Genomic DNA, 15,139 nt, shown 5'->3' with positions numbered 1-15,139 from the left:
TGTCTGCCTCTTCTTTTTGACCTGGCACTGTTCCCTGAAGGAAAGTCTTTGCGAGCCCCGTAGGTCTTGTAATGTGGCCATAAGTTTTAAGCTTTCGTCTTTTTACAATAGTTAGCAGGTCTACGGACCTGCAAAGACCCTCCTTCATTGAACAGTACCAGGGAAAATAAGGAAGACGATCGATAAATCTTGTGTGGTGCCCAAAACTTCCAAAAGACTAAGGGATAGGTGAAGGTAAAAGAATGGTGAATTTTAAAGATAATATTAGCTTGTTTTTTTTAAGTTATGGACGATTCAGAAGCCATAACCTACTCCATGACGGCAGGGGATGGAACCGGACAGGGTCTGAAGCCGGGAACATCATCATGATAGTCAGAAGCGCAAACAACACACCAGGTATAGCTTCCTCGTCAGAATGAAGATTGTTTCGCGCCTTTATAAGTTGTATCTAAACCTACATTTGTATTAATTATTTAAACGGAAGTGGTTGTTTTGCAAATACTAGATCTCAATTTTACTTTTGATTTAAGTCGGCTGGTGGGTTTAAGGGTAAATTGTAGACCATAATTAAACAATTATTTGATTGCTGCTATATTTTTAAAGATCTTTTAGGAGTAACATTATATATATATTCAATAATATTATAGTTAGGCTTTCAAGAAATAGTCTAGAAAGCAATTTTGTTGCCTTCCTTCAGTCGTAGAACGACTATGGTTCATTTCACACAAGTGTCAAGTGAGATGAAAGCCTGGGCATTGTTAAATTTATGGTCGGAACGATGTCGCCCACACAGCAGCTCCCCCATCTCCGCGCAGCTGATGTGACCAAAGGAACGGGATATCCGATACAGTTTGGGATCAGTAGCGTCGCAGGCTCTGCCAGGCTGTAGCACGTTGTGCCACAATCTGCCTAGAAAGCAATAATTAGCTAATATTTGGCTCTGTTGTAATTTAGTCTATTATTACTAGATCTAGATCTACTACTGTACTAGTTACTACTAGTACTAGAAGTTAAAAAGTAGAATAGGCAGCTCTAGAAAGTCTAGATGATACATCATATCTAAAATAGATCTACACCTTGAAGCCTCTTTGTAGCCTATCACTGAGCTAGGTACAGGTCTAGGACTGGCCTATATTCTAGACTTGAAAAAGTTATCCAAAATATTTAGCACGTATTGTCGTATTTATTATTTTATTTATAAGTCACGCCTGATTGACTGGCTGAGTCATTGATCAAGAAATTTCTTTAACTGTCGTACGGATTTGCCAGAAATTTCGTACACAGGTTCTATTTTACTTCTACGCGCTCACTAAAAACAGGATTTGACAGATTCGCTCCCTGACCACCGCTAATGGCGAAAAACCACAAGCTTTTCTATCAAAACTTTGTATTTGCATTTCCCAAAAGGCCGCAGTCTGTGTATAAACCAATTCTTTACCTTCCCAGTAGGTGACCTGCGCAGTGACAACGTTTCGAATCAACGAGCTCTCTACTTGTGAGCAGTAGATTTCGTCGTGTCATGACGAACTAGGTGACGAAACAAGGCGAGCACAGAACGTGAGAGTCGAATACATAGGTGTGGCTGAGCCAACTCTTCCTTGGAGTGGGTGTCAGTGATCAGCGTAGAGTTAGCATTCTCACTTCCGTGTCATCTGGACAAACACTCGACATGTAAGCAATGGCAAAGACTAATGCACATGACATTTGCACTTTTTTTTTTTTCATTTTTGTGCATCGCCTTCTCCCCCTCTCTCTCTCTCTGTCTCTCTCTCTCTCTCTCTCTCTGTCTGTCTCTCTCTCTCTGTCTCTCTCTCTCTCTCTCGTTTTACCAATTCATCAAGCCTCCTCCAGTATATACTCTAGCCACTATGCCAACAAAGTGCTTATGAAAATAAAAGGTTTTTATAGTAATCTATTGTTAGTTTCAAACTTAAAAGCTGCGACTTATTTCTCTCTTCAAAGTATAAAGGGGACTAATTCAACTTATACCACCACATCAGTCAATTACAATTTCTTTCCCTTGTTCGATACCAAACAAAGTAATTAATTACCAAAATTACACAAGTAATTTTTTTTTTAAATTCTTCTTTTGTCTGCTAAAAGAAACAAGTGTGCGAAATTTCAGCTTGATCCGAGATTAGGTGTGGGAGAAATAACCTGTACAAACTTTTTATCAGACAGAATGAGTCGATATAAGCTTTGTAAATATATTTCTAATCGCACAGATTTATTATTGTTAGTCTAGATCTATTACAAATTATATTAAGTGACTGATCCAAACTAATTAATACAATTACACTTTGTATAAGCTTTTTTTTTTAAAAAGTTTTTTAAAATATATTTTCTTGTTTGTTTGTTTTTTGTGTGTGTTTTTTTTTAGTTTGCTCAGTGCACTTATGGTCCAATCACTTCTCTGGGAGTGGGGAGTGGGGGGCCATCTAGCAGGTTTCTGAGCTGCCTTACTAAAAGCAATTTAAAAACAAAACCCAGCCTCTACGATGGATATTGGTGTGCTGTTCCTGAGCTATTTAAGTACTTATAAAAATAGCAGGTTTTAATAGTCTTTTGTTAGCTTAAAATTTTTAGCCACCTACCTAATTCTTTACTCAAGGCTTATTTTCCCTCTAGCTTAGTATATTTTTTATATACATATAAAACAAAATTTAAAAAGTAAGACTAAATGATTAACGGGTATGTAAATTTTTAAAGACTGATTCATGTGTTGTCATCGAGAATGAGTAATTGTGCAATAGTTTCAGCTTGACCCAAGAATGGGAAGTGGGAGAAATAACGTGTACAAGATTCCATCAAGACACTTAATTATATGGAGACTATTCAGATTCTATATAAGTGTTTATCAGGAGGGACAGCAGGTGTTATTCAGGAGGGACAGCAGGTGTTAATCAGGAGGGACAGCAGGTGTTAATCAGGAGGGACAGCAGGCTTATACCCAACTAGGAGAAGAGAAATGTGAATTCAAACCTATGCTGCCTTTCAGTTATACCCAAAGTTGGGAAATGCTTTGGGAGTCTTCCCTGGTTGAATCGCGGGAGCCGTTGACCCTTGGGTAGCTTGCAGCACGCAGTGCTACACCCGGGAAAAGCCTGGGACGCCTCTGATCCCAAAGTGTTCTAATAGCATGCTCAGGCATGCGGTGAAGAAGAGGAAACCGTGCCTCATATTCTGTTGGACTGCCCCAGATTTGCTGATCTCCGTCTCGACAGGTCATGGGAAACTAAAAATTCTCGACCTGTATGGCGACATTTATGCACTACGCCAGACAGCAGGGTTTCGGTCCAGGGCTTTTTGCAAGAGAGGATTTGAGCCTCTCAAGCCCTCACTCTAATGGAGTTTGATGATGATGATGATGATGATCCCAAAGTGTCTACGTGGAGAGGGGGGGGTGTGACTGCTGTGTAGGTGACATAGCTAATGCCCAGGCTTTCATTTCTATGTAATGATACATAACTGCGGAAGTTAATGTGTAATGTATATGTGTTTGTGTAATAGAAGTTGATGCTGTCCCATACCACAGGTCCTGTGTCCAGAAATGTGACTTTCTTATAACACTACTTGTTGCACACCTACTGACCAGTACAACAGCGAGCCAGATGGTGCCGGCTTTAGTTATCATTGACGTCCAGAAATGCTTTCTGAAGGGAGGTAATCTAGCAGTTACAGATGGCGATGCAGTCATTAATGTTATCAATAGGTAAATATCTCGTTATGCCCCTTTGTGTTTGACTTTTAATTGAGTTTATAAGCTGGAGAACATAGTGACAGAGGCGTAGTGAGGAGGGCTAAGGAGCACGAGGCCTCTGGCGCCTCCCTCGAGAGGGGGGGCGAGACACTCAGAGGCCCCCCCAAAAAAATATTGTAGATTTATTAGTTAATAAATACCTGCTAAAGTTATTTATAATACACGAAAGATATGCATACTTTTTATTAATAAGCCTATATTTCTATTTGATGTTCATGCTATATGGGGGCGGGGGGCGCCAATAAAGTTCCTTGCCCAGGGCGCACATTTTACTTACTAGGCCTCGGCATGGTGATCTACAAGACCTCTGGTTCTTGGCTAAAGATGATGGTAGGCAAGGTTGTGTCTTGACTCTACAGAAAGATTAAGAGTGTCTTGACTCTACAGAAATTTTGAATGTCTTGACTCTACAGAAAGATTAAGAGTGTAAGAGTGTCTCGAGTCTCTTTCCTTCTGTGTCTGTCTCTCTCTCTTTCCTCTCTTTCTGCCTCTCTGTTTCTTTCTGCCTGTATGTATGTATCTCGGTCTGTTATCTCTTTCTGTCTGTCTCTCTCTCTCTCTCTCTCTTTGTGTCTCTCTAGAACTCCCTCTATTTCTTCTATCTTCTCTTTCTATCTAGCTCTTTCGGTCTCTATCTCCCTGTCTTTCTCACTGTGCCTTCTTTCTTTCTACAACTCTTTTTCTTTCTCTCTCTTTCTTTCTCTCTTTCTCTGTTAATCTCTGTCTCTCTATAAATCATGTGGTCTAAACAAACTCTTTATAATGGTCCCCTTCCTCCAGGATTCGAACCACCTGGAGGGAAGTGTTTAAACTGGTAGTCCTGACCAAGGACTGGCACTGTCAGCACCACGTCTCCTTCGCCTCGTCACACGAAGACTACAGTCCCTTCAGTGACATCACACTGAGGTACAACTCACAAGGTACATCTCTGCTGTAATCATTTTAAAACAGTTGAGTTGGAAATTAACAAGAAAACATTCAAAATACTTGTTTAAAAAACAAAGCTTATATTAATTAAGCGTACTTCAATCAATAAGTTAAGATAAGTCATGTAATTAAATTTGTAATAGATCTAGACTAACAATAACAAGATTACAAAGGGAGTTTGTGTTATCACACAAACACAGCGGCGGCCCCCCATCGAATTCACCAATGGACCAGGAATATTCAAACCATGGTCTTGTTTTGATCGTTGAAAGAAACACAATTTTAAAAATCACTGGGCACTAAAATAATAATAAAATTAAATTAATTTTTATATTTTAAAGTTTCAATCTTTCAAAATGTAATCAAACATAAGTACTTTTTTTCAAGTGCAAGTTGTTGATTTTTATATATTCATTTAGTCACGTTCCCCTTTCAGACCAAGTGATCTATGGGGCAGACGATGTAATGGCTCACGACCAACCGCCTTTACTTTTCCCCCAACTGATTTCAGGTACTCATTAGAGCTGGGTGGACTCAGGGGCCCCCCGAAGATCCCGAAAGTAAAAATCCCAGTCTTCCCGTTCTGAAGCCAAGCACTTTGCTACTCAGCCACCGCGCCTCCTATATATTCATTTAGCGTACACTGATGTTTCTTTAAATAAAACTTATTAACCTTATCCATACATTCAAAATTAATCAAATGTTACATGTAATAAAGAGAAACTAAAAATAAAAAATTAGATTCATTCTTCTGACAAAATTAGATAAATTGGCAACGCGAGCAAAAAATATTCTTGACCTACTTCACAATTTAATTTGATTTCCGGTATATATATATAGTTCGTCCATCGTGGTTCGGTGATGACCACTTTGTCATCCAGGGGGCTGAGGGCTTTGCACTGGGGTTTTATGCCTCCTCATGTGGCTGGTGAGACCTATGTGAGCCCGGAATGTTCGACCGCACACTGGGCAGGTTATTCCAGCTGGAGCTAGTGTCGATTGCCTTGCTTTTCTTCTCTGGCGTTTTTCTTCTGCCAGCATTGTTCTTTTTTCCTCAGCAACCTGTGCGCCAGTTCTCACAGCGCGACACCATGATGCTCTGTCATGTGCCTCTGTCTCCCAGGTGCCTGGGTCTATGCTGAACGCCTTCAGAGAAGCTTTGAGGGTGTCCCTGAAGCGCTTTCTTTGACCACCTTGCGAGCGCTTTCCTTCGCTTAGTTGGCCATACAATAGTCGTTTAGGGATGCGGTGGTCTTCCATTCTGAAGACGTGACCTGCCCATCGCAGCTGGGACTGCATCAGGATTGTGTGGATGCTTTGCAGACACGCTCTTCGAAGGACTTGAGTGTGTGGTATTTTGTCTGGCCATTTGACATTCAGTACTTTTCTCAGACATATCATGTGGAAGTGGTTCCGGTAGTGAGTAAGAAATGACTTGGGTCACATAAAATTAAGACTTTTCCCCTGAAAATGAAAAATAATATCTCTCCTTTCGTTTGTCATACAATGATAAATGTTTGTACAGTTGGAAATATTTTTTCTTGTCTCAATTCCATTGGATGGCTGCCTGGTCGTGCGGTTTGCGCGCTGGACTGTCGTTCGAATTTATCGACGGTCGAGGGTTCAAACCCTGCCCGCTCCCATCCCCCGTCGTCCTGCGGGAGGTTTGGACTAGGAAGTAAACTATCTTCAACTCTGAAGGAACATCCGAAACATGTCAAACATTTTACCAACAAACATTTTTACAAACATTCCATGCGACAGGTCAACTCTGTGATGATGAAGGAACCAATGTGCCGAGCACAGTGACTTGCTCCTTGGATGAGACCACCAAAGCTGTGGAGCAGAAACTCTGGCCAGATCACTGCATCGCCAACGTCACCACCGGAGGAGCGTCCTCGGAAATCGCTGAAGGTCTCGTAACTACCCGCACTGACATCTTTGTGCTCAAGGGGGATAATTGTCAGGTTAGAAACCAGAAATAAATGTGTTAATCTCTTGTGTGTTAGACTTTCATATGACACATTTAGCTAAATTTGAAACTCTTCAACTCAAGAAAGCTAACTGATACTAGCACACACACAAATAGAGCCGTGAGATTTCTTTTAAAAAACAAAAACATTCACACCTTACTAGAGTAACATAGCAGACTGGCCATATGGGTGTTCGGACTAATGCTACGTAGGGACACCAAAAGTACCACATCAATGCCAGTTAATTGTTTTAAGATAATATAATATTCTTATTTAAAGCAACATATATCTGATAGTTTCAAAATCATCTAATAAATTGTTCATATATTAATAATAAGGCTTGTCTTCGAGTTTGAAGATTCTGTGTATTCCAGTACTTCCCGTGAAATTATTCATATAGCTAACTACTTTCGATACATTATTAAACTTTACACAATACTCTTGATGAATATAATTTGTGGGCCGGACTGTAAAGGGAACTTTGCTTTACTTTTACTACTGTATAGCATTGCACGGGCTGATCTTTACACCCAGTCAGCCCCTGGTAACACCATTAGTAAATTGACTAAATTCAATTGATTTATAGAGACAAATCAGCAAGGAAATATTCATGTTATAGACCAATACCAATTCTTTATAGAAAACACTGAAACATAACTTAAAAACAAACCCATGCAAAAACAAATTTCATAAAATTCCCAGACACAAAAAATAAAGGCACATTTATTTCTCCGTATGCAAGGACAATGTCGTACAAGTGCTTCTTTTTTCCCTGGTGCTGTGTACAAGTGCTTTCTTTTTCCCTGGTGCTGCGTACAAGTGCTTTCTTTTTCCCTGGTGCTGCGTACAAGTGCTTTCTTTTTCCCTGGTGCTGTGTACAAGTGCTTCTTTTTTCCCTGGTGCTGTGTACAAGTGCTTCTTTTTTCCCTGGTGCTGTGTACAAGTGCTTCTTTTTATTTTACATTATATTAACTCACTCTATCTGTACATCTGGTAAAAAGTGTGTACATGTTATTGCTCTGATTTTGTACAATTATTTATTTTACCCGAAAACATAAGAATCAATGCAAAAAAAAAGTGGCCAATTAACTATTGTTTATTAATTATAAACAGGGAAAGAAATAGTACTTGACTGAAGTGTTGGAATAAGACTAAGACTAAGACTGCTTTATTGATCCTTACGGAAATTTGTTGTGATTACAAGGACTCTTTTCTCATATAAAGACAACACAACAGAAAAATACACATATATACAAAATAGAATTAGTCCCCTTGATAGGTCGCTTCTCTAAATTGAACCAAACAATAAGTAACTGTACAATCTTCTCGAGTCATTAGCACCTCATTAGCTGAGTGGTTAGCACGTCGGCCCGTGCAGGGGTGACCCACGAGGTCCAATTCAGGTAGTACCTTTTTTTTTTATAAACGATTTTAAAAACCAACCACGGTAAAATCCATAAAATTGGTGAAACTATTATTAATGGCACAAATTATTTGTTTTTGGTGTAAGTCATTGACAAATTTAATGCCATGACTGATCCAAAACTAATTGATACAATTGCACTTCGTATAAGCTTTGTTTCTTTAAAAAAAAGGAAGTATTTTTTTTTTATGTCTTATTGTTTTCACCTAGTGCCATCAAAGCGTGTAACGGGTTGCCTGAATCAGCCACGAACACCAACGAGTTTCATTAACATGCGTGACTAGATTAGTACATGATTCGAGTTGGGGGGGGGGGGGTAATCATCTAATCTTTTGAGGAACCTCTGTCGTTTATAAGATAAGATGGGGATAATTTGGCTTCCACCAGTATTAAAACATAAGCTGCCAAAAGTCTTTTGGTTCACTAGCTTGTGTTAGGTCAGGGGTTCTCCACCTGTGGGTCGCGACCCCCTTTGGGGTCGACTGACGATTTGCCAGGGGTCGCCAAAGACCATCGAAAAAGTGGATTGTTTTGTCTATTCTACTATTGCTGTGTATGTGAGCAAGAGGGGGGGGGGGTCGCGTTTTTTTTTCTTTATCATACAAAATAATCAATTACCAACAATTTATTGTCTAATTAGGTAGAATGAATAATTGTTTAAAGTTTTAGCTTGATCCAAAAATGCTGTGGAAATATATCGTGTTTATTTATCTAAGGGGACGAAACCCTACATATTTAGCCGTATCTGTTAATGCTACAGCATTGATTTTCTTTTTTGATATCAAACAAAATTATAAATTACCAGTGGTTAATGGACTAATTTATTTTTATGATCCGTGTCTTGTCTATGTTAATTAATAATTGTGCGAAGTTTCAACTTGATCCGAGAATGGGTGTGGGAGAAATAACGTGTGCAACCTTTTTACCAGACAGACAGACGGACAGACAGACAGACAGAGTTGATAGAAGCTTTGTAAAAAGGAAAATGGAGAGAAAGCAATGTAGAGTAATGTTATGGCGATATAATGAAGCCTTAAGGAAAAAATGCACTTACTTTTAAAAATAAAAGACTTTAGAATAATTTGAGATAAATTGACGAGGAAAAATAAACAATGTAAAGGCACTAAATTCTACAATAGTTCTTTTCAGCGACATGGTAAAACGTATGTAGTTAAAATTTTTAAAAAATGCAATTAAAATTTTAGGATCCCCAAATAGAAACTAGAAATCAATCATTTTCAATTCATTCAATCATTCAATCATTTTGTAATACAAGCGAAAGAGGTTGCGTGGTGGCTGAGGGGAAAAGCGCTTGGGTCCCGGGTTCGAATCCTGGTGGAGACTAGGATTTTTTTTTATTTCGGGATCTTTGAGCGACCCGAGCCCACCCAACTCTAATGGGTGCCTGACTTTAGTTGGGGAAACTAAAGGTGGTTGGTCGTTGTGCTGGTCACATAACACTCTACTCGTTAACCGTTGGTCAAAGACACATCATCTGCCCCGTAGATCGCAAGGTCTGAAAGGAATACTTTTACAATCGAAAGATATTTACTACTTGAATGTGCAGTGCTATAAAGTACACAAGATGTAAAAAGTAAAGTAAAGATTTCGAACCCAGGACCTCAGGTTCAGAAGCCAAGTGGTTAACAACTCAGCCACCGCGCAACAAACACAAAATATATGACATGCTTTTTTCAAACGCTCAGCTTGGCAATATTTCGAACATCGGAAACCCCTTGAGAAGCCATCTATATCTCCCACCAACCCCTCTCCGGTTGTAATCTGAAAGTTCATACTGGAAAAGTACTGGGCTTTATTCGGGGTCGTCTACTAAAATATGAGTTGAGATCGGTCAACGTACTTGTAAATATGTACATATTTACAACAGGTTTTTATTAGATTATACGCATTTTTACTACTATTTCATTTGTGAGTCCACCTTATTTTTAATAACTAAGGTGCGTAACTTTTAGCACTTGACCTAAACAGGGGAAGTAACCCTTGAGGGATTATGTGCATGACATGGCCTGAATTGTGCCGATGTGCCAAAACCTCAAAATATGAAATTTAGTAAGTACACTAATAAAGGGAGAGAACCCTTGAAAAATTAAATGACAAAACATTAACTCTTTCTCTCCTAACTGACGATACCAACGTTGATTCCACCAGAATGTGGTAAATAATTACGGAGAGAAAGAGTTAAGTAGAAAGTTTTCTTTATCTTGTGTGTTTTCTCCAGCGAGACTCTTACTCCGCTGTTTGGGACAATGGTAACTTCACCGTCACAAAACTGCCCGAGATCCTGAAGTCCAATCACGTGACCACTGTGTATTTGGTGGGACTGGCCCTTGACTACTGCGTCTTTGAAACTGCGATGGATATCAAGCAACTGGGTGAGTTATCCACCCTGGTTTGACCCGAAAACTGTTCAATTCAAGTCAAAAGTCTATGTCAGAGAACATAACGGGGGCAGAGTGAAAAATAATGGGCGGTTCCAGAGACAGACACTGAGAGAGAGACAGAGACAGAGAAGGAGAGAAAGTAAAGAGTCTAGCTGAGAGAGCATTACTATGCACACATTGAAAAAAAAGGAGTCCAGAGAAAGAGAAAGGGGAGCGATAAAAAGAGAAAGAGAAAAAGTACAAATCTCGCTCTTACCATTCTCGGATCAAGTTGAAACTGCACAACTATTGGCCATGACGATACATCCATCATTTTTTTTAAATGTACCAATTAGTTTATTTATTAGTAGTTATTTATTTGTGTTTCCTTTTAAACGGAGATAAATCTTGCAGTAGTCATTGATGTTGCAGTAATCATTGATGTTGCAGTAATCATAAGCATTATTTTCAAGTGTTTTTTTTTAATTGTTTTTTTTTTCTTTTCAAACTTGTAAAATATAAAAAAAAAACAAGGGAGTGACTTGAAACCTATGACTTGAAACCTATGACTTGAAAGCCATGACTTAAAACCTATGACTTGAAAACTATGACTTGAAAGCCATGACTTAAAACCTATGACTTGATCCTCCATTCAGGCTATGAGACGTACGTGGTGAGGGACGCCACCCGAGCCGTGGCCGAGGATACTGGCATGAGTGCAGTCAGCACAATGAGGAGTGCAGGTAAATCGGGGATCAAAAGGTTCGGTGTTTGTCGCGTGCTAATTTTGTGGTCAAAAGTTTGCACACGTCATTTCTCCCACACCCAAGCTCGGATCAAGCTGAAATTTTTGCCCAATTATTTCTTTTACCTGACAACGCAAGAATCAATTTAAAAAGTGAAACAAACAGTCAATTAACAATTGGTAATTAATTATTTTCTTTGTTATCTTAATCAAGGGTAAGAAATCCTGCTTGACTAGTGGTATAGGTTGAATTAGTCCCCTTGAATAGGCGTAAGCCCTGAGTGAACATGTTGTTTTTTAATGCGAACACGACAACATTGACTTAAATACCCCCTTCCCCCCCCCCTTTTTTTTTTCCCCACTAGTCCAGACAAGTGACAGGATCATAGCGCATTGAGAATGATATTGGGCAAAACACACAAAAAAAAAATGATAAAAATGTTTCTAATCGCATAGATTTATTATTATTAGTCTATGTCTATTACAAGTTAGATTAGATGACTGATCCAAACTAATTGATACAATTTAAAGTATTTGTAACACTATTTTTCTTGTTATATCCAGGTGTGAAGGTCATAATGACCGCTGACCTTAATGGCCTGTTGAGCTCGCGAACGGAGACCTCGGTAATTCTAGATGCAGTCGAATTCAGTTATTCTGACCACACATTCATCGGTCTAGTTCTTATTTTTGGACCAAATCATCCAAGAACGAATCGATTTTGCAACACAAGGCATGTTTGTGCCAGGGGCGTAGCTAGGAATTTTCCATCGTTTGGAGGCCCAGGGGGCTTGACCTCTATGGGGTCCCCTGCATTTTGCGTAATATTTAATTTTTAATATAAAAAAATTCATTTGGGGGCCCCCCTCAAGGGAGGGCCAGGGGGGCTTTTCAAATTCTCCCCCCCCCTCCTCCCCCCTACCTAGCTACGCCACTGGTTTGTGCCAATTGAACAAACTGGTTATAAGTACAAAAATGTGTTCCGATTAACCGGAATCGACTGTAAAGTTAAAAGTCTTTCAAAGAATCCCTATTTCCTGTGGCCTCTGTCGGGTCTGGCTTACGCCTTAGCTCGTTTGACCAGGTCCCCAGACGTTCTAGAACAGCGGTTCTCAACCTTTTAGTCTCGGCGACCCCTTTTTGCGATCCCCCACTCTGCCGCGACCTCCCTCCCACACACACACACAGCAATAGAAGAATGGACAAAAACAATCCATTTTTTCGATGATCTTAGGCGACCCCTGGCAAATCGTCAATCGACCCCCCACAGGTTGAGAACCCCTGTTCTAGAAAGTAACAAGTGACAAATAAATAGGGCCTATCAATGGAATATGATTGAATAACATCAAATATATAATACGATGGATATTTACAATGTGTGCGCTGGACTGTGGTAAGGACTTATCGGTTTTCCCGGGTTCATACCCTGCCCGCTCCCACCTCACGTAGTCCCGAGGGAGGTTTGGACTAGGAAGTAAATTATCTTCCACTCTGAAGAAACATTCGAAACATGTAAAACATTCGAAACATGTAAAACATTTGAAACATGTAAAACATTTGAAACATGTAAAACATTTGAAACATGTAAAACATTTGAAACATGTAAAACAGCCGAAACATGTAAAACAGCCGAAACATGTAAAACAGCGGGAACATGTAAAACATTTGAAACATGTAAAACATTCGAAACATGTAAAACATTTGAAACATGTAAAACAGCCGAAACATGTAAAACATTTGAAACATGTAAAACATTCGAAACATGTAAAACATTTGAAACATGTAAAACATTTGAAACATGTAAAACAGCCGAAACATGTAAAACAGCCGAAACATGTAAAACAGCCGAAACATGTAAAACAGCGGGAACATGTAAAACAGCCGAAACATGTAAAACATTTGAAACATGTAAAACAGCGGGAACATGTAAAACAGCCGAAACATGTAAAACAGCCGAAACATGTAAAACATCCGAAACATGTAAAGCAGCCGAAACATGTAAAACAGCCGAAACATGTAAAACAGCGGGAACATGTAAAACATTTGAAACATGTAAAACATTCGAAACATGTAAAACATCCGAAACATGTAAAACAGCCGAAACATGTAAAACAGCCGAAACATGTAAAACATTTGAAACATGTAAAAAATTTGAAACATGTAAAACAGCGGGAACATGTAAAACATTCGAAACATGTAAAACATTCGAAACATATAAAACACCCGAAACATGTCAAACATCCGAAACATGTAAAACATTTGACAAACAAACATGAAGGGGTTGATAATGGTGGTACTCATTTCAAACTTTGTTGATATGAATATTTAATATAATTATTTGGTGATGCAAACACATGTTGATGAGAGAAACAAAGATTGTAACAACCAATCTGCACCTTACAGTTCACAATCCAATCATACTGTACAAATGTTCCCCTTTCAGACCTTGTGATCTATTGGGCAGATGATGTAAAGGTCATCTATTTCTGTGGTTAACGAGGAAGTCATGTGGCCAGCACAACGACCAACCGAATTTACTTTTCCCCAACTAATGTCGGGAACCCATTACAGCTGGGTGGACTCAGAGGTGCCCAAAGATCCCGAAATTAAAAATCTCAGTCTTCACCAGGATCTGAACCAGGAACTCTCGGTTCAGAAGCCAAGCGCTTTACCACTCAGCCACCGCGCCTTACTGTAAACGTCAAACAATCTCAGTATCCAATGTCAGCCACGACTCTGTCCCAACAGGTGCCGATACAGTATTGGATCAGCGAGATCAAAGGCTATGCCAAAATGTAGCATATTAATAAGACCTACATGTTCCAAACCTAGATTAGTTTGATCTTTTAACATTTTTTTCAACTTCAAACTTACAATCTCTTCGTGGGGTTAAAAGTTTAAAGGTAAAGGTTGGATCATGGATGGGTGGAAACTCCGGAAATTCCCGAAAATGACGCCGTAGCTGATAAGAGTGTCCCGCTAATAGTGCAAATAGGGTGGTGCCAATCCATATACTGGTCATTTTGCTTTTAATGACGATCTGATCAGATCCCATTCGGATCAGTTCCAATTCGGATCAGTTCCCATTCAAATCAGGTTCAATCTGATAGGACCCGAGCCGTATTCTAGTCGATCCGATCTAAATCAGATCCTATCCGAATCTGATACTATCCAAATGAGTTCCGATTTAAATCAGATCCAATAAATCAGATCCGATTTTATTTCTACATAAAGTATGAATTGTTTGTATTATCAATTGTATAGCTTGTTATGTCTGTTTATGTTCTGAGGGCGTCTTGAATTAGCATAATGTTTATTAATCTAATTGAGTTATATTATTTGAAATATTATTCATAAATTATTGTAATCAATTATATATCTAACATCATTCGTTTATCTCTATATTGTCAATTAGCATTCTAATAGTGGATCGGGTATCTAAATGGTCACAGGTATTTTGATAGTCACAAGTCATTTAATAGTCACAAGCTGTTTCTCTAATGGACACAATTGATTTCAATAGTCACAAGTTATTTCTTAGTCCCAAATTAATTCAATCGTCACCTGTCAGAACTACTGACTTTCTAAAGACTATCTCTTGTCCAAAACTTGCTAGCTATAATCTCCCCAGCCCTCCGTTGGAAGGTTTGATTCAAGGCGCCATCTCTTTACGATATATTTTTCTTATAAAGTTTTCCTTTAATAATAAATTAATTGTTTCCATTACTTTCTTAACGTTCAGTTTTCGAGAAACTCACAAGCCACGCCCAGCCCGGTGATCCTGCTTCTTTCTGTATCATTGATCATGGCCGCTACTCTGAAGCTATGAGAAGTCGCTTCTATAGCATGCACAAATCCATTCACGGAATTCAAACTCATTATGTTATTTTTAAAATCTTTTTTAAAAAAAAGTATTAAAAATAGGAAATG

The 15,139-nt window shown here is 39.0% G+C and overlaps 1 protein-coding gene across 2 annotated transcripts; it reads left to right on the top strand.

Annotated features, from left to right (window-relative positions):
• The first annotated feature begins 487 nt into the window (after nucleotides 1-487).
• LOC106079184 (uncharacterized) lies at nucleotides 488-15,093 on the top strand. Of its 2 annotated transcripts, none has more exons than XM_056013369.1 (9): nucleotides 488-537; nucleotides 1,447-1,671; nucleotides 3,536-3,712; nucleotides 4,541-4,680; nucleotides 6,452-6,654; nucleotides 10,323-10,476; nucleotides 11,121-11,207; nucleotides 11,774-11,835; nucleotides 14,952-15,093. In XM_056013369.1, coding segments are annotated over exons 2-9 (912 nt in total). In that variant the 5' UTR covers nucleotides 488-537; nucleotides 1,447-1,669; the 3' UTR covers nucleotides 15,039-15,093. The 2 variants fall into 2 exon arrangements, with proteins under 2 accessions (XP_055869344.1, XP_055869343.1); XM_056013368.1 differs by having other exon boundaries at nucleotides 488-549.
• Nucleotides 15,094-15,139: the final 46 nt, after the last annotated feature.

The sequence above is a fragment of the Biomphalaria glabrata genome, chromosome 16 (assembly GCF_947242115.1).
Source record: "Biomphalaria glabrata chromosome 16, xgBioGlab47.1, whole genome shotgun sequence".
Lineage (NCBI taxonomy): Eukaryota > Metazoa > Mollusca > Gastropoda > Planorbidae > Biomphalaria > Biomphalaria glabrata.
Note: the sequence above shows the minus strand (reverse complement) of the source record. Positions and strands in the feature narration are given on the sequence as shown.

Excerpts from the sequence above, each read along its gene's own strand:
- LOC106079184 (XM_056013369.1), top strand. Across the intron at positions 3,713-4,540 it reads GTCATTAATGTTATCAATAG|GATTCGAACCACCTGGAGGG; the intron begins GTAAATATCTCG and ends CCCTTCCTCCAG. Across the intron at positions 11,836-14,951 it reads GCTCGCGAACGGAGACCTCG|TTTTCGAGAAACTCACAAGC; the intron begins GTAATTCTAGAT and ends CTTAACGTTCAG.